A 20,944-nucleotide genomic window follows, 5' to 3' on the forward strand; every position below is an offset into this window, starting at 1 on the left:
TGCTCTGCTCTGTCTCAGTTTTATCACACAATCTTATAAAACAAAAAGAGTCTGCCCAGTAGCCATGAACTCAGCTACTAATGAACACTGTGGTGAGATTGTTTTGCCGACTGCTGCTTCTGGGGTTGAGAATGAACTTTTAATATCAAACAAGCATGGACAAAATGTTCTTATAGGCTTTGAAAATGAAAAATAATGTGACACCTTCAACTCCAATGAAACAGAGAAAATCTATCACTTGGCTTCAGAAATTTTTTTACAGGTTTGCAGCTAATTGTTCTGGTGGTGAGTACAAATGAACAGACATCTTTTATTAAACAGTGCAAACTTTAACTACATCAGTCTGTTACATGAACTGCTCTGACCTGTTTTGGTGTTTCCTCCCTTGTATCTGATCTTCTGTATGGCTTCCAGCAGCTCCTCCTTGTTGCCATGGGAACTTAGCTGGAACTCGGTCCGAGCATCATCACTGAACTGAGCAATGGCTACCTGCAGAGAGGTGAAGACAGACAGAATAATACAGGCTAAATTAGTTAGAACCGTACACATTACTAAGGGTGAACTGATCTTTTGAACCCAAAAAAGGCTCATGCATCAGCCTGCGGAAAAAGAAAATGCTATCCTCATCTACTCACGCTCACATCAGTCACAAAAACAACCAAATCCATTGTGTGGTGCAAAGCAGCTGATGTGGTTTTATGTGAGTGTAACGAAGCCATATGTCGGCTGTTTGGGTCCATAAAACATAACTTCCCTCGTTGTCATCTTCAATTTTTGCATTTGTCCTGAACAGCAACAATATGTTTTTACAGCTGCCTTTGTACAATAACGGAAAATACTCCTTTGAGATGCACAGCATCTGAGAGTGGAAATACACGCTAAAACTTCGAAATAAAATTAAGTAAAAACTTCTGTTTACGGTTACAGTAAAGATTAGGCAAGGGTTAGAAAACCAGAAGTTGAAAGTTAAAAACTGTACCAGCAAAACCTGGTTACAGAACATTTAATAAAGCTGAGTTAAAAGTCTGCTAACAGGAAAAAGACTCTGATGCAAACATTCTACTGCAGCAAGCATTGCTTACAGAGCTCTGTTAGCTGTATAAGCTACAAAGACAACAGAGTTACTTAACTCACAAAGCAGCTACAGTGCTTATCAAATTTATTTGACCACCACCCAAAGTAAGGTTTATGCTACAGCTGCCTGAAATTAACAGCACTGGTAATTACCAAAATCATTTTTTATGTTTCTGCAATGGTTAATACACCAATATGTAGAAGCTGTTTAACCCAAATGATATTTTTAATGCTAAAATATAATTATTATTGTTATCCATGAATTTTCAAATGTATTGATTAACAAAAAAAAAGAAAAAATAGTAAAGCACATTATTATTTCTTGATTAACATGTCAAATTATAGTTATTTACTTGCATTCCTGAACAGAAAAATCCGTTTTAGTGGTTGAATGTTATGCTTGATTAATTTCTGACTTCTCAGAGAAGCCCATTGAGCCGGCTCAAATTTGGGTAAAAAAAGGTGAATTCAGTTTGAAATTGAAATCCTGTTCAAAATGGTAAAATGTTCAGAGCTCACTGAAAATGAAAGAGTCCGCATTAAAGCACTTCATGATGTTGGATGGTTTCTGAGACAAATATGACAGGTGGTCTAATAAATTTGTTTGTTAAGCACTGTATGTAAGTTTAACATCTACGTCATCTACACTGCTAAGTTACTTTAATTCTGTTTGCTAAAGCTCATATTGCTAAAGCTAACTTAGCAATAGAAACCGGAGCAACATTGCTAACATGACAAAATTAATCTCAAAAAGCAGCTATGTAAGCTACGTAGATACATTATCTACATAGCTATGTTAGCTTTAGCAGTGTTTGGTAAAACCCACATTGGTAGAGCTAACTTAGATATATTAGCTTAGTAAAGGTAATTCGGTAACTAGCTTAGCTATGTCATCTTTAGCTAAGGCTGATGAAGCTAAAGCAAGCCACTGTTTGTGTTACTACTTCTAGACAGGTCTATACATAATCTAATCTGGGATTATTTTATTTATGAAATGTTGCCAAGCTTGTAATGTTTGTAATGTGGATTTTTATAAATGTTACTGCCCGACTTTGTTTATGAATAAAGTTAAATTTAGAAAAAAATCTAAAACAGGAATTATGTTTTACAGGCAAATTACAGCACTTCCTTTCAGAGGTATACAGTTTCTCAGATTAACAGTCTCTGAGAGTGCCCATCAGAGATAAACGGTCTGCAAGCCAGACCCCTCTGTAAAAATTAGAGCGCTTAAACAGCCTAAAAAATTAAATTGTATAAATCTTACTTGCACAAGAAGCTAATATGACATGTAATGGTTTAGCTGTATGTGTGAGTAACAGGTCACTTACTCCAGACTTTAGACCTCACTAAGACCCGGTTGTCTTTACTTTTTCCACCTCACATGTGAAATAAAAGTTTATTTTGTATTATACAATTACAGCCTTGTAATGTGTCTCGCTGAATTCTGTTGCCTCAATATATGGGCCCATGGCCTAACTGCAGGGCCATCTGTGCCCCGCTTAAATATATACTGTATTTAACCTAACACCAAAATCAGAGCTATAACCAATCTAATTTTCTAACTCTTAGAGAGGCAAACAACTATCATTATCTCAGTTCTGCTAATGGTGCTGTTGTTGGCTCAGGGAGGCCTACATTTACCAGCCAACTCTTTCACATAACAGCCAGTTCTCTGCTCTCTGCAGCCTCCAAAGCCAGAGGGTTATGGGGCACCATGAGGGAGGCAAACTGCTAAACAGAAGACAGTACACAAATGAGAGAAAAGGGTTTAGCAAGCAGCTCCACAGTGTGACAAACGAAGCAGCTGAGCTCTGCTGACACCGTGGGAGGTCATATGGGCAGGAAGCAGAAAGAGATTAGTTCACAGTGACAAAAACAACTATTTTTTAAACATAGACGGGCACTTCTAGAGTTAGGCCTTATGCACCAAAAAAAAAAAAAAAACTGCACATGGTATAATTCGCTTTTATGATTCCACTTTAAATAAAGGTGATGGAATGTTCAGTGTTTTTGTCCTTATTCCATCTTTAGATGCATCTAGACTTGGACCTGCCAGAGAAGTAATGCTTTCTGGCAGAAAACATAATGGCAGCATAATTAGAGGAGTAAAAATTAGTACTGTGCTGAAACTTAAAATCAGCTTTCCAGAAAGTAAAGATCAACTCTCTGGTGGTTTGAAGTTCCTCGAAACTTTTCCAAAGTCCGTGCTCATGCTAATTAATCAGGAGGCACCCCAAAGAAAACTGGGTGAAATTCAGACCCAAAATCGATTGCTGCAACAGCAGCATTTCTCCGAAAAATAAAAGTGCAAAGCTCACAAGCCAAAAGGACACAGAGTTCAGTCATATAATCAAGGTTATTACTGTATAGGCAAACGCACTTTGTAGCAATTTTCTATTTTTGCTTTGAATGCAACAAAGAGGATGACACAAAGACAGGCAGTCATAGAGCTCAAGCTGGAGAGCATCAGCCTCCAATCTTATCATTATAAATGCACAGCATCCTATATCCAATTATCCATTTCCTACTGAATGAAGGTTTGATTTTGCAGTGATCTGAAAGAAAATTAAACCTACATGGTCTTTAGTTTTCTTTCACTGAGTAAGAGAGAGGAGAAAAAGATGAAGGGCAGAGGACGGGGGTTCGCTGGAACTGAGGAGTCTTAAAGCTTAGAAAGATGTAATTGTTTTTCTGTTTGACCGTGTCCTGTGTTAGCAAAGCACAAAGACTGGCACATTCAAAAACTAAAGAAGAATCCAGACAAGTTTGCAGTATTTATCATGGGGGATCTTATGCCAAAGAACATGAAAATAAACACATGCTTACTCTACACTGTAACCATTTTATTATATAATTTCTTTTTCTTGTCAGTTTTATAGTTTTACTATAAGTTTTTTTTGGCTGGATCCCAACTCTGCTTCTGTATTTCCCATGCATTTTTCAGAAGGGCTCAGACAGATAGAATAAATTGCAAAGTGAGTGACCGGAAATTAAAGCCTAAGGCACATTTGTATTTCTGTTGGTTAACTTATGATACGATATGGATTGACCATACAGTCATTTTCTCTACACAAAGACACTTAGACTAGACACAAGAACCATTAGTAGTCATAAATATGAGTAGCAGCACTCCAAGGAGACTCGCTGCAAAATTACTCAGACCTGCATGGTCAGTTCTGCATTTTTAAATCTGAAACCTCTCTGTCTTTGATGATACACTGGGGGGGGGCATTAGAGTGTGTTAATAACTGTGTTATTCTGTATTCCTCCTTTGGGATTGATCATTCATATTCTCCCTGATATAAGTGTGGGTGTGGTAATATAGCTGACCTGGGTGCCGTCCGGTCCAATCAGATCCAGTGACCCCATCGTACTGTAGAGAAAACGTGTGATCTTCATGAAGTTGTCATCTCCAATGGACCAGGATCCATCTACCAGGAATGCCAGGTCAGCCTTGGCTTCCTTACAAACTACGGGAATAGATGAGGGTGAGATATATAGATTTAGTCAGCACATTGTTTGTCTCTGCATTTTAAAAAGTAATTGCATACAGAATGAAGGTCAGCAGAGGACAGAGCATTACTTGAATGTTAACTGGCTGGCTGATATATTCAGACTCAGTAAATATGCATAGTAAGAACTGCACTACAAATGTACATCTGCTGCGAAAGGGTAAATATGCAAAGGCTGGTTCCTCTGATTAGTTTTCACACTGCAGAGGTTATAAGATTAAAAGCTATGGTGCACTTGCTCTAACTTTCTCAACTGATTTTAGCTCCAAAATTAGTTATATCCATCGACTGCTTTTTATTATTTTCTCTGCTTTTTCAAGCTAATCATTCATACTCCTGCTCCAGCAGTGACTTTGACTTTCTGTGGCTTTAACTTTGCTACCATTAAATTGTTTTGCCATTTTAACATTTTCTGGACTCCAGGTCTTTACAAAGAAGAAAAAGAAAGAAAGAAAGAAAGAAAGAAAGAAAGAAAGAAAGAAAGAAAGAAAGAAAGAAAGAAAGAGAAAAAAAAAGAAAGAAAACTTTAATTGACTAAACACTTCAAGCAACAACAAAAAACAGCAATCTTCTACTCTACTGTGCTGGTAATTTACTAATGACAAATGCTATTAACGTACATTTTCACAGAACTTCCTAAGTGGATTACCCATACTTGTTACAAATGTGAAGTTAAAGGTCAGCTGGAAAATGTTTTGATTACAGGGCTTTATGCTGCTGTCATAAAAGTAGAGCTGGGCGATTAATCGAAAAAAAAAAAATCAAAACCGCCGTTTAGAGCCTCTAACTGATGTAAATGCGACTTTTTACGAAAGACATTTTCATTTTAGCTGATGTGTGTTTTGATCAAATATTTCAATGAACAACCACAAATTGTTACTCTGTGCCTGTTTCTTTCTGTTGTTTGTTTTAAAATGATACAAATATTTACAGAGCAAACAGAGTCGGAGGTTGGGGGTGGAATAATCGTTCATTAATTATAATCGAGGTAAAAAGTTCAGTTAATTGTGATTTTGATTTTTGCCATAATCACCCAGCACCGGGTAAAAGCTGTGAGGATATTACAGAGAGCTCTACTTTCTCTCTGTCTGTTATTATCTGTCTTGGACACTTTCATCCACTCATCATCATCATTTCCCTCTTGTCTTTTAAACTGCAGCTGCCCGTTTTCCTCATCCAGCTGCCCATCGCTTTGTTTCATTCTCCTCCTGTTTTTACCGCTGTTTGTCTTAAACAAACATGAACCCCTTTGGTTTCTCTCCTTTCTGTCTTTACTGTTTCTGTCTGTTGTAAAGGTTGCCTGTCATTCTAGACGGAGGAATTGGTCTGACAAAGGTCACAAACTTCGATAGAAATGCTTACAGACGGGCTCAGCAGGTGTGTCTGTTCAGACTTGGTGTCTGTGGTGCGCTTTCACCTGAGCCCATCAGACAGGGACACAGGAGGGGGACGGTCTAGGCTGGAGGCGATGGGTCAGCCTGCAAACCCCTTTCCTATTTATTGCTACCATGGCTTGAATAAATTTATCTTGGTTATCTTTTTTCATTAAGCTGGTATTGTTAAGGTTCAGATTTTCTATATTTCATGAGTCCTGTTGCGTTTCTTTGTAAGGTTAAACTGATTGTCACTGTTAAAATGGTAACTTCCTTTAACCTTGACTAGCATAAACATAACTCATGCTTTATTTTTAAAGATAAATGGCACATCACCTGGCATTGGTACCCTATGAGAGGAAGTGTAACAGTTTTTCAGTAAGTGGACTGTACAGACACGGATGAAAGTATTGGCACTCCTGGAATTTTTCCAGAAAATACACCATTTCTCCCAGAAATTGTTGCAATTACAAATTTTTTTGGAATACACATTTTTCTTTCCTTTATGTGCATTGGAACAACACAAAAAATCTGAAGAAAAAAGACAAAATTGCCATAATTTTGCACAAAGTTTAAAAAATGGGCAGGACAAAATTGTTGGCACTCTCAACTTAATATTTGGTTGCACACCCTTGGGAAAAAATAACCGAAACCAATCGCTTCCTATAACCATCAACAAGTTTCTTACACCTCTCAAGTGGAATTTTGGACCACTCTTCTTTTGCAAACTGCTCCAGGTCTCTCAGATTTGAAGGGTTCCTTCTTGCAACAGCAGTTGAGATCTCTTCATAGGTGTTCCATGGGATTTAGATCTGGACTCATTGCTGGCCACTTCAGAACTCTGCAGCGCTTTGTCTCCAACCATTTCTTGGTGCTTTCTGAGGTATGTTTTGGGTCATTGTCCTGCTGGAACACCCATGACCTCTGACGCAGACCCAGCTTTCACTAGGCCCTACATTGCGGTCCAGAATCTTTTGACAGTCTCCAGATTTCACGATTCCTTGCACACAGTCAAGGCACCCAGTGCCAGAGGCAACAAACACAAAACATCTTTGAACCTCCACCATGTTTGACTGTAGGGACTGTGTTCTTTTCTTTGTAGGTCTCATTCTGTTTTCTGTCAACAGTAGAATGATGTGCTTTTTCCAAAAAAGCTCTACCTTAGTCTCATCTGTCCACAAAAGGTTCTCCCAGAAGGATTGAGGCTTACTCAGGTACATTTTTGCAAACTCCAGTCTGGCTTTTTTATGTCTGCTCGTCAGCAGTGGGGTTCTCCTCTGTCTCCTACCATAGCGTTTCATCTCATTCAGATGATGACGTATGGTTCGAGCTGACACTTTTGCACCCTGAGGCTGCAGGACAGCCTGAATCTGTGTGAAAGTTGACTGAGGATGTTTAACCACCATTCCAACTATCCTGCGTTGCATTCTTTTGCCAGTTTTACTCTTCCGTCCACGTCGAGGGAGATTAGCCACAGCTCCATGGGCTATAAACTTCTTGATTATATTATACACAGTGGACAAAGGAATTTCAAGATATCTAGAGATGGTCTTGTAACCTTGAGATTGTTCATATTTTTCCACAGTTTTGCTTCTTAAGTCCTCAGACAATTCTCAGCTCTTCTTTCTCTTCTCCATGCTTGGTGTGACACACACAGGCAAAACATAAAGGTTGAGTCAACTTTTACACATTCTAACTGGCTTCACGTGTGACTTCTAGATTGCCAGCACCTGTTAGTGCCACAGGTGAGTTTAAATGAGCATCACATGCTTGAAATAAAATGATTTACCCACAGTTTTAAAAGGGTGCCAATCATTTTGTCTGGCTCATATTGTTTAGTTTTGTGTAAAATTTGCTTTTTTCTTCTGCTTTTTTTGTTGTTCCAATGCACATAGAAGAAATAAACATGTGTATACCAAAAACATTTGTGATTGCAACAATTTCTGGGAGTGTGATGTATTTCTGGAAAAATTCCAGGGGTGCCAATTCTTTTGTCCATGACTGTATGTGCTTTGAGTGGTCTGATGCTGGGTGTGTTTTATACAGAAACTGCCGTAGCCCAAAAGCTAGTAAGCTAATAAACTGCAAGTTCCCGTTTTAGAATACTGCATTGGTCTCACAGACTTCCAATGTGCATCTCAATTTCTTTAAAGGTGTCCAACAGTACAACAATGAAATTCCTCAGCTTCAACAGTTGATATGTTGTCTTTGTCCTATTTGATGGTAATGTGATTTCATTGTTTTAAAAAGCATCATATAGTTGATTGTTTTTTAAATTGTATGTCCCTTTTTTTAATGGGTTTGGAGGACATTTAAGAATTTTTACAATGTTCCTTTTGCTTGGCTAAAATCTAAATATCCCCTTGTCTTGTTTTAGCAACCCAACACACCAAAGGTTCTTTACAGGCCAAGCTGATGTTTCTGTATCTTACAGTTCACAAATGTGCAGACAGTACAGAGTGACATTATCAAGGTTATTTCACTAAAGTAAAGTCTTTTTACTACTTTTCAAATCCTGTTTAGAATGATATTTTCCTCAGACAAACTGTAGTTACCTGAATATTATATCCTTAACTACATTATTGAGTTTTACACAACTATCAAGTGCAGAAAAGTTCACAAAAATGTACAAAAAACAAAATGATCATTAGAACTTAATCAAAAATGAGTGCCACTTAAACACATACTTGTCATTTGGACAGAAAGAGTCATAATTTTAGTTAATGACATATTTATTATTAGAGAGAAATGCTTTACTAGTTTGCCTGAATAACTTCACACAGTAAAAAGAAAAAATAAACTTTATAATGAATAATGAACAATGATGTCATGTCACTCCACACACCATAAAAAATTAATTCTATAAAAACTACAATGCTAGTTAAACTAATTATGTGTTTGTGGCAGGCTTCTTGCTCACCTTCTTTGGCAGGCGGGATGGTGGGGGGCGGCTCTGTGGTCGGGGGTTCTGTTGGAGCTTGGGTGGGTGCTGGCACTGGACACACATACACACAGAGGGGAACAAGACAAGGTCATCTATCACCATGGCAGTGACAAGTGGTACCATCATTGGGTTTATCTGCTGACCACACACACTCACACTCACACACATACAGTGAGAGACAGCAGCAGTCTTTTTCTATTAACTTGAACATTTTCTAATCCTCTTCCTTCCTCTGGGAGCTGAATTCTGGCCCTTTACGCAAAAAAGATTTCTAGTACAATCTGTATTTACAACCTACATGAAATACACAAGAAATCCGGCTGCGGTGGTTGGTTCAGCTTATCTTTCTTTCCTCCACTGATTTACAGCAATCAGACTTTATCTTCTAACTTTACTTCTGTGTATTTCTCCTCCCTTCATTCCATAGGATGGGGGCAGCAGGAGTTCTGTTTTCATCCATCTTGTGTTTGTCTGACCAGGAGCTGTTTTTTTAGAGTCAAAACAGCCCCGGGTTACGGTTTTTCACAGTGCCGAGCCAATTACTCTGCAGAAAGAAGTGGGCTCTGTCAGACCAGAGTACAGCAAGAAAAACATCTTTGAAACATCTACAGCTGCCCTCAGAGGAGGACTTGCTGTTTGAGTTTCTAAGGTCAGAGGCACAGCATGATGACTGTCCCTGAACCTAAAATCTAAAGTTACTGAAGTTTGGTATTGGTTCAGGAGAAATCAAATTATTTTTTTTCTTACATTACACCTGCTTTAACCTTATTTTTAATCTCTCTTTACTCTAGTGGACTTTAAAAAGTGGGAGAAACAACAAGATATTCACAAATATAATAATATTTCTGACTTAATTTCATTGTCCTTTCAACATTTTAAACGGAGAAATTCAAATTTTATAGCAGTTACTATTAATTATCTATGTAAAGATACACTCCGTGATCACCAAATGGCTGTTATCTGCAGATTTCTATGAAATAAATGCATGATCAATGGTCAGATTTATGACTATAGCACTGATCTGATACCCTGCAGTCAAATTTCTGGTGTCTGAAGCTTTAAACACAGTGTGTACAGTGTTCTGTAACTGCCAGCCAATATTTATCAAGCACATAAGCATTGTGAATCAAAGCAAACCTTAAAGTAGCACCTCTGGCTGTTAACTTAAATATTCTTTTCACTTCTTTTGGGTCAGTAATCCTAATAAACTTGAGGCAGCAGTGTAAATCCCTGAGCTTTTTTGTAAACCCCATCAGATAAAAATAGTGATCTACTGCTAAAATCTGCATTCAGCTCTATCTCAAAACCGACAAGATAAATGTGCTTAATGCAAAATAACCATTACGCTAAGGTAAATAAAAGGTCATGATAACGTGTTCAAATGTAACTTTAAGAAAAAGAACCTGAATGAATACAGCTGTCTAGAGGTGAAATGTGATAGATTTCTTAGCAATATAAAATCATTGCATCAGTTGCATAATGCAGCCGAGTTTATGTTCTGAGACATATGCCTTTTATTTATGAGACTATTTGTACTGCTTAGCCTGTGAATAGGCCTTTTATTTTTTCAGCCTACTTACAACTGTAAATTTATTCACATAAATTAACCCATTTAATTAATGAACCATCACATTGTGTGACTGAGCTGTCATTACTGTAGGATGCTTGTTGCATTGGGTTTTTTTTCACTGCTCTGTTGAACAAAGTAAGAAAAGCATGTTGTTGTACACATTAGTAGGTTGCGGTATTAGATGTGTAAGGTTCTGGTAAACTACATAGCTAAGTAGATTTACCAACCAATAAACCAGCAACTACATAAAATGTGATCTATATTGGCCAATCTCACTCAGATGATCTGTCATCAGTATCCACAGCAAAAACCTTTATCTTTAACCTTATTTTAGTTAAAGATAAAATGTGGTCATAATATAAGATCTAATCCTCTATTTTACATTCTGTACATAAAAGAATATAAAGTGATTACACAAGTCCCACCCCTATACCAACAGCTATGTGTTAGTGCAATTAGGTCAAATACTGATACACATGGTATGGCTATTAAATAATGAGACTGCATTTATGAGGATTAAACTACATGGTTCACAGTCACAACAAGTGTTATATATTAAAGGTTTGGTATTCGCACACAACTAGGGGTGTGACGAGACACTTATCTCAAGAGACGAGACAAGATGGGATTTGGGCCCACGAGACACGAGACGAGATTTTACACTTCTTTTAAATTTGGAAAAAAATAGAGGGTGGACACTATGTCCTTTATACAGCAGAAAGTCATAATTGCAACGCAATCAAGTCTACTCAGAAATGTTTAAACTAACTTCTCTTGTACTGAATAGGCTATCAATGCTTACACAGTTTATCTTGTCTAACTCTGACTCAAACTGTACTAACTGTACATTTTAATGCTCTCCAAATCAGACCTTTCATTTTAATATTCTACCACATCTTTATTTTACTACACTTTGCTCTCATTGCCTCGATTATAATAGTAATAATTAAAAGCATTTAGATAATATTGAAAGTACTTCTAAAACAGTTTGTAACAGACCTAAATCTAAACAGCTGCATCAGTAAATTTAAACTATTTCTCATCCTCTTTAAGGACATCCATATTTAAAACACTCAAGACAGATTTTTCAGTCAATACCACACTTGCTGTAATTTAAAAAAATAAATTGTTTTATCGTTTTGTGTTTTTTTTTTCTCATGTGAGCTTTGACAGTGTTGGACACGGCGCACAGATAAGTGTGTGTGTGCGTTGCGGAGCGAGTGTGTGTCTCTGCTCTGCCTGCTGTCAGACAACAAACTGGGCACATTTAACTGTGGCTAGAACTTCAGATTTTGGAGCTGACAATGGACTCTATGGTGCTCAAGCAGTTTGTTTTGCTAAGCTTATCACTGCAGTTTTCAACGGCCCGTTGCGCTACACATGTTAAGCTTCTGATTGATGACCAATAATGATGATAGTCAAAAATGCCATCCAGTGAATCTCGTATCAAATATAATACAAAAAATATATTTGGACTTTGAAATATTACGGCAATATTTTGTTTTTGAATTTTGTTAGCAGGTTAAATAAACATCTCAATTCCAACAATGAGAATTTTCTGAGGTATCAGGCTTTAAAGGGTGAATTTGTTCCAAAATGTCTCCACACATTTGCTTGAATCTTTTGTGCCATTCAAACACACGTGGACATGACATGTAAGGAAAGATTCAGCTGCTGTTTTGTCCAAATTCACCAGAAGTTTCAAGTTAGTGCATTACTTAACCTTTAAGCTAATTATTTTCCGATGCCTTGGCAAAAACATGTGCCCTTTAATCAATAGCTAAAGGTAAACTAAAGACATCTTACAGCAATTGTGTGTGAAAACCCAAACTTGAATATGAATCACTCAGTGTGACTGTGAACCACATGGTTTTATCCTCATAAGCACGGTTTATTTATTTAAAAGCCATACCTTGTATTTTCACTGCTAACTTTAACAGCGATTATGTTGCATCAAGAGTTTATTTCTACACTTGTTTCAGTCAACAATGCAGCAGTTAGAAAGCTTACTATTCAACATAACTTGTTTGAGAAATGTGCTTGTATCAGTGGGAGTCCTAGACCACAACTATTCATCTTTCTCTTTCACCCTGATTTTGAGCTAAATCTGCTGGTCCCTCAGGTTATGTGCTACAAATCAACTACAGCTCCTTAGCTGACCAGTGAAGTGACACAGCAGCCTCTTTCCTCTCAGTGAGAGAAAAACAGGGAAAGGGACAGAGAGAGAGAGAGAAACCAGACACTGTATGTAAGGTCAAAGGCTGGCATCCGTCCCACCTGTTTGGATCAAAGAAGGTGATGGATGGCAAAAAGGGGGGCACTCTACATGTTACATTCATATCAAATGCCATATCATGGCGCTTTGCCACTACACAGTTCCAGCCCTACTCAACTCGACTCGACTCTACTCTACTCGACTCTACTTGGTTTGGTTACCTTTTCCACCAGCCCTAGTACCTGTTGTCGTTTTTTAAAAATGGCGGGTTTGATTCCTGTGTCGGGCGTCGCGCTCATGACTCTTCGGTGACAACATTCTCTAACCAATCAGTGGCCGGCAGTCAATCGACGTCATCTTTTAGTATTGGCTCAGCTCGCTTGGGTCCAGAGCAGAGCAGGTACTAAAAAATAGTATCTGGTATGAGGTGCAGCGCCCGTGGAAATGCAACACAAACTGAGTAGAGTCGAGTCAAGTCGAGTAGAGTAGGGTTAAGACGGGCAGGTGGAAAAGGGCCATAACAGCAAAAACTGCATTTAAAATGGCCTTCAGTATTAACTTATCTCAGTCATACACATTCACACACCAATGTTAATGTCACTGGGAGCAATTTGTTGTTCAGGTTCTTGCCAAAAGACAGTTTGACATGTGGACTGCCGGACCTGGGATCAACCCCCCCATCACCACCGCCACCACCACAACCATACTACTAAAGAATGACCAACTCTACCACTGAGCTACAGACACCCCCTGTAAAATCTTTGGTCACAACCTAGTGTCTTGTGACATACGTGTCATATCTGTGACAGAGACAGGAGGTCCTTCCATCTCCTGCAGCTGGGTGTGAATGCTGATCTGGTATTGGCTGCTGGGAGTGAGGTCGTAGAAACACTGTCGGGAAGTACCACCTCCAAGCCTCAGTTCCTGCTTCTGACTATCTGCAAAGAAAAAACAAAAACTTAAACATGGCTCACAGTAGAATAAAAAATCCACCAGCTCTAAATTCTTCAAAAACTTCTGTTTCAGCAGAGTTTTTTGTTCAAGGACTGTTAAAGACTAAGATGACACATTATTGAGAAGGTAACATGGATATTTTCAGGTAATTTTAAATTCAAAACTTTGTAAAATTCCTGCATTTAAATGAAAATGATCATTATTTATCAATAGTTTTAAACTGAGTTGAGATGTAATATGATAAATTTATTTTTGCATTTTCATCATTTGACAGATATTGGTCAAAATGTAATATGTTAATGATTTTAAAGTCACAAACTGAAAAGCACACATCCACTTATTTTCTGCAGCAAAAAGGAAACTAACATTACATTTCAGTTCAATTACCATGGAAATTATTATGTTATTATATAAGAAATAAAATTAGAACTTTCTAAACATATCTTGTTGCAAAAACTAAAAAAATCTCTGTTTAGTTTTGACATCAAAAAGCTGCAGAGGAAGGCCTTGCCAAAAAACATGAATGAGAAATGATGTTGGCAGCCAAAAAGGGAAAAATGGAAAGTGTAAAGCGCGCACACACATGCAGTAATAGCTGCCATTTGTCGGATTCATTAGTTTAATTCTATTTCCTAATGTGTCTGTAATCTTTGAGAGAGACAAATTAGCTCGTCCTCTACACAAGAAAGAGCCATAGATAATAAAGTTTAGGGAAACAGCTGTCAACGAAAGGCTGCACTCATCCATTTGAGAAGGTGTTTAAGCAGCTGGTTGGCTCTGTGTGGATTAAACCAAATCTCTAAACACCAGCTCGGATATTCAGTCAGCTCAGGCAGGAAGGAGGACGAGCCTGAGATAGAACTATGTGAGGGGGGGAATATGGAAGAGAGATGTTTGGTTCTTTCTGCTTTTTGTGTGGCATTTAAGTTCAGAAAGAAGTGACAAAATATTGATAAATGTTCATGCTTCCATCACGTAGCAGATTTATTAATCTTCCCAGTGTCTACATTGACCAGATTTCTTTTCATCAACACCAACCTTCAATCATTCTCTGTGAGCCCTGCAAGAATAATCCAGAGCTGATTATAACATTTTAAAAAGGCTTCTCTAACAGATAATTTCACATAGCTGATTCTTTGCCACCAGACTGGTACAATTTAATTGAGCAGCATCAATAAAGTAGGGTTAATAGTCCCACCTGTCTTTCAATACCTCAGACGCTGGTTCTTACTGAGTCTTACTGAAAGGCACAATTATGCAAAAAATGACAACTGTTTCTATATAAATTTTTAGTACCTCTATCGACTGAAATATTTTCGACAGTATTTAAGGTCAGAGAAATTCTTATTTTTCTTAGTTTCAGCAGCCAGTTTAATGTTACAGCAGCTGCCATGGAATTGCCACAATGACGGACCCAGAATGTAAATAAAAACATAACAACAAATGACCATTAAAGACATACCGCTCTGGCATCTCTGTAGCTCACTTGTTTTGAATTGATAAGTCTGTTCAACAAAAACTGCACTACATAATGTGCATTTTTACACAGTAAAAGACAGTTTTCATTTTATGGATGAATTCCACATTACAGGAGAGGAAAGCTGTTATAAGCAGCTGTCCTGGTTAAAGTTGCAAGCAATCCCAGAATGCTTTGCAAGTTGCACACAGCATAATCCAGGACGGCTGCTATTCACAATTTTTCTCCCTCATTATGTGAAATTCATCAGTGTAACAAAAAGGTTGGCTTACTGTTTAGTAATTATGAAGTGCATCTTTAATTGAACAGAGTCCTCAAGTCAAAATAGAAAGTACATGGTAGAGCTGAGCAGCAAGTCTCTACTTGTTAACTTTTGTTATTGTTTTGATTGAGAGTTTTCTAGTGGTAGAAACAAACAAAAAACAAAAAATAAACTTGATATTGTTTTTCATGTCCCCTTTTAAGCAGACAAAACAAATGTTCAACTTCCTATCAACTTATCAGGATGTTTTCATTGTTTTCATTGGTTTTCTCCACTTTTTAAAGATGTACACTTCTGAAATCAAAAGAAAACAGGAAAATAAAATTGTTATACCGTGTATGAATTCTGTTGGCATATCATCTCAAAGTTATTTTTGAAAAAACACCTCCGCCACATGTGGTCCTGCTTCTACATGACCTTTAAACACATGCTGACATTTAAAAATACACACAGACAAAGGTTTTCTCATGGAAATAAAAAGGGGCAGACAGCCAACGTCAACAGGTTCATTTATTACACATAAAACCTTTTTTTCATTTAATACAACAATGAACCAAAACAAGATTTGCTATAGGAAGCTGCATAATAAAACAAACACAGAAAATAATCCTATTGAGGTGACTGTTTTTACCCACAAAGTTTTTAAAGACATGATTGTCTTTTCTTGTAGATATGGTATGAAACTGTGCTGCACAACAGCCTACTGAATACACATGAAATTAAACAACAAAATACTCCCTTGTAAACAACATAGACTCTTGTTTGTTTAATTATCGTCCCCTTTATTCCAGATGATTTAAAGGACAAGTGAAGGTCAGAAGGCTGATCACAAAATGATTTCGCTCTCTTACTGACTGACTTCATTCAAACAGAATTTAAGCACAGTTTTGTTCATTTCATACTCTTTTTGTATCATTTTCTAATCTTAATTTCTTTTTTTCACTTTAGCAATGTTTGCATTCAACAGCTTCTTGGAGTCATAACCTATGTTTTTTTATTGTTTCTTTCTGACATTGCCACATGATCTGTTCTCAAAGCAGATTTTTTCCATGTTGTATACTGGGGAATAATTGTATGCATACTATATCTCCTCTCCCTCATGAAAGAGAGAGATTTATGGATATATATATATATACAGTGTACACCAGTGCAATGTGAAAATGACAGAAAGGGATTTATTTTCTCAAAGCCCATTTCAATGCTAATCCAGATGGAAGTTATATATAAGCAGCACACATGTAACATACTGAGAGAGTCCTGAGCTGACTCGTCTGTGTTAATGATAAACAGAGGAGACATTTTCATGAGGACAGGCTGTAAATCTTTAAGGGCACATGTGCAGACTTTGGAGCTCAAGCCAGCCACCTCACCAAACACCACAACCAGTAAACCTTCTGATTTACTGACTGATATGTATTCCAGTCACTTGTCTGGCAGGAATCATGTTTCTCACTTTAAGGAATGCAGAAACATGTTGAAATGACAAGAGGTGCGCCAAAGATGTCGGTGAGGGCAGATGACGATCATAATGTCTGGGAGTATGTTCTAGGACTGCTGCTTACTTCAGACAGATAAATATCTCCAGACACAGACGTGGAGATTTTTTGTTGTTGTTAAGACATGTGACCCAAACCACAAGAAAAAAAATACTCTTGACTCATATCAAAATATAAAGTCAATCAAGACCCTACTACGATTGATTTCAAACCTGTCTCAAGTCAAATAAAATGAATGCAGCCTCAAAATCATCCTATAAACGCATTGATTCACTGGTGCGCTCAAAAATAGTTAGTACTTACTGAGTGTAGACTGTATGGAGACTCTGTATGATGTGGCATGTAGAAGAGGCTGCCACTGGATGCACATGCTGTTTGGCCGAATCTGGTATGTTGACAAGCCAGAGACTCCAAGGAACACTGGAATTACACAGAAAGACAGCCTGAGTTAGTATTTATTTTGTGATTCAAACAATTTTGAACTGGCTATGTAATGTGTGATCTCACACACACGCACACACACAAACCAAAATGCTACAAATTTTCAGACACCTCAGGCAATTGTACTTAAGTATTCACTTTAATCAAATTATTGATCAGCAGAACTAGCACTCTAATTAAGAACACCTTTTTGAATATGTAACGGTAGTCCAAACCAGCAACTCATGCAGCAGAATGAAAAAGTCTAAGTTTAACTCAGGTCAACAAAAGTTCCCTTTTTAAATCCTTTGGGAGTCTGGCAGTACTGCGGATTGTTTTATAAACTGATATTTGATACTACTGCCAAAAGCAAAATGTTAACATCTTAAACCATTAACTTGTTTGATTATGCTTATTTTCTCTTTTAACTTATCTGCTAAGATTCTTCTACCACAATTCTAATGTCACTATGTCTGAATTCGCTTATCCAGGTAGCTTATTCTTCATAAAACCCTATTGATTATATGAAAGCTGAATGTTTTTCTCTCTGACTCTGACTCTCTGAAAGGCACTTCTCAGAGATACTCTAAATTGTTTTCGATCTTTTTTCTTTTTTAAAGATTAAAAATTTTTGGCCTTTATTTCTTTGTTTACAGAGGAGGACGGTAACCTTGCAAAGCAGATGGATATGCCCATTTCCGTGTTTGTTACTGGCAGATCCATCTTGCAAAGCTCCTGTCTGAACCATTTGGGCCCTTTTAGAAAGTGACAGGACCAATTGGAGGCGAGGGGCAGTACTTTCGGGGCGGCAGAGTTGTGACATAAGCAAGCAGCAACAAGAGGCCGGTGCAATTATGGTGGAAGAGATCAGCATGGATGCTGGTAAAACGCGTTTTATCAGAACTTGACAACATTTCTTCGTTAAAAGAGCAACAAAGAACAGCACTGAGTTGTCTTCTTTTCAAAAATGACAAAAGTCAAGTCATGTATACAGTCGCCATGGTTTGCATAATGCAGTTCTCTATGGAGTTTACTCCTTCCGTAGGGGCGCAGCTCAGTAGCTGCTACATCACATGTTTTGTTGCTCTGATTGGCCTGTAAAGATGTGACAGACAGAACGTTCATCCAATCATCCTCAGAGTTTTTTTTTTCAAAGGCTCTGCCCTCTTCCAAATGCTGTCTGTGAGTGTTTTACCAGATGGATGTGTGAAACAAATCCATCTGGCGTGCCAGGTTAGGAGGACAGCAGATGAAATTAGAAACAGGGATGAGAGAGAGAGGGGACTGGCATGCAGAAAAGAGCCACAGGCCAGACGCAAACCTGCATTCATGGAGTGCAACCTAACTACCAGGTAAATGTGCTTTAATTCAGGGCTTCCCAACTGGTGGGTCGGGACCCAAAAGTAGGTTGGGAGTTGTTTCCAGTGGATCGTAAATATGTGCCAGGAAAAAAATGTGACAAAAAGTCTATGTTATATGGAAGCCCTAAGAGAACATACAGTACATCCAAACATTTTTTTGTTTCCCTGTGATGACAAGTATTTTTTAAATCAAGATTCCAACTTATTCATCTCCTTTCCCCCACATACTAAAGCCGGATGTGCCAGGATAATAAGGGAAGTCAAGAAATAACCACATTTCTATTGTATTTGGGGAAAATAGAGTAAAATAAAATGTATGAAAGCATATATTTCTGTATTTATGTGATTATGTGTTTACTTCACCCTGTCTCTTTTGTTCAATCAAGCTTTTTCTATTTAGGGTCCAAACTGCTATATTTGTCTTTTAAAATTTTGAGTTGTTGAACTTCTTTAAAAATCTGGGTCTTGATTTTTTTTACAAGGGGGTGTAGGTGGGTCCTGGTCCCTCAACAGTTGAGAACCACCGCCTTATATGATTTCTATTTTAAGAGAAATTGATCCAATTTAGTCATTTAGAGTAAAATATCTGTATTACATTTCAAATACTGTCACAACTTCATAATTTGCCACTTGAACTTTGACGAATTGACTACCAACACTGTGAGGAGAAAAAGTTTTAATACTCAGAGTCAGCAGGTTTAGGCTAAAGCTGGAGCTACAACATCTGCATGATAAATAAGACAGAAAAGTTGCACATGCACATCTTTTTAGGGTGTTTTTATAGCTATAACATTAACAATGCACCATTCATATTGAGTGTAATAGTTGAAATGCATCAACACTGACAGTTCCTGTTAAAATGTAGAGTTAGGAGGATATTTATCATAAACATGCAGAATTAGTCAAGCTTGTTGTTTACCTTTGTTTGTAAGAAAAATCAGGTATGATGCAGCAAAATGCAAAACACTATGAGCAATTTCAATATGTGCAGCTTGTTTGCTAGTGAGATTTCAGTGAACCATATAGGCAGAGAGGCCTCCCAGGAGCCAGTCTCTCTTCATTTGTCCTCCCTTTCTCTCTCCCTCTCTTGTTAACAGAATGTGCTGATGGTATAAAATAATCTTGGCTCCTGCACCAGTAAATAGATATTTAATGCTGGGACCATATGGCAGGTGCCTTATTTAAAACACTTTTGAATAATGCATACAAAAGCCCATGCTTCCATCAGTAATATGAAGAAAGATGTTTACTCTAAAACATACAGGAATGCAAAAGCAACATTGCATGCACCGACTTACATGTCAACACATGACTGTGGACAGAAACAATCATGTATAGCTGCACATGGTTGTCTGCTTACAGACAGAAACCTTGCTAGGCTGGCAGCTCGCTCTAACTAAACTGATTTGTTGTTTGAACACGGTAAAGGCAGGTTTTTAATAAACACAAGGTTTTGCATTCCAGCTAAGATGCTATGTGTGCAAACTAGGCACAGTCATCTAATCTGGCAAAATGTTTACATAATCTTTTACTTCCAAAAATGTTCTATGTTCAGCTTGTCAGCAATGTTAGTTTGGATCATACATTTTCATCTTATCTCTCAGAATCATATTTGTTTTCATGAAGTAATCAGCACACATCTCATAAATTCAAACATGCTTTAGTGAGGTGATATGGTCTACCTTGTTCACTTGGAAGTATTTGAAGTCACATTCAAGCATGAAACATAAGGAATAAAAGGAACTGTGGAAATTTGGCTCATTTTATCAAAAGTTCACCATTGACTTAAACCCTGGCTGGTCAGTGAGACACTAATATCAGTCACAAAAAACTGTACGTGTAGAGCCGGGCGTACACTGTGCAATTTCAGGTCAACTCTTAACAATTATGGTGGAACATCAGCTCACACCTTGCAACTGAATTTTTCACAATGAACAACCACTGATGCATGTGATCACACCGTTCGTTCCAATAGTAATAATAATAATCATAATAATAACTTTATTTATATAGCACTTTTAAAAACAAGGGTTTAAAAAGTGCTTTGACATGCAGAAAAACAAAGCAGCAGAACGCAACAAGAGATAAAGACAACAAAAAAACAACAAGAGAACACTAAGAACACTCACTGAAGAGAACCTAAACAAGGTCCAAACCCAGACTACATGTTTAGCCCCAACAACATTATTACTGAGACATTATTAGAAATAAAAATCTGTGTAAGTCGTAAGAGCTTTGATATATTTCACATGACATCACCAGAACTGAGACAACCTGAGACGTCTT

The 20,944-nt window shown here is 37.6% G+C and overlaps 1 protein-coding gene across 1 annotated transcript in view; it reads right to left on the minus strand.

Moving 5' to 3' along the window:
* Positions 1-20,944, minus strand: part of col14a1a (collagen, type XIV, alpha 1a) — a 194,361-nt gene that overhangs the window by 75,403 nt on the left and 98,014 nt on the right. The window contains exons 26-30 of the mRNA XM_041793294.1: positions 17,181-17,297; positions 13,480-13,626; positions 8,880-8,954; positions 4,405-4,544; positions 366-489 (exon numbers count right to left, since the gene is read on the minus strand). Coding sequence (XP_041649228.1) covers positions 366-489; positions 4,405-4,544; positions 8,880-8,954; positions 13,480-13,626; positions 17,181-17,297 — 603 coding nt within the window. The remainder of the gene's footprint in view (positions 1-365; positions 490-4,404; positions 4,545-8,879; positions 8,955-13,479; positions 13,627-17,180; positions 17,298-20,944) is intronic.

Source organism: Cheilinus undulatus, linkage group 8 (assembly GCF_018320785.1).
Source record: "Cheilinus undulatus linkage group 8, ASM1832078v1, whole genome shotgun sequence".
Lineage (NCBI taxonomy): Eukaryota > Metazoa > Chordata > Actinopteri > Labriformes > Labridae > Cheilinus > Cheilinus undulatus.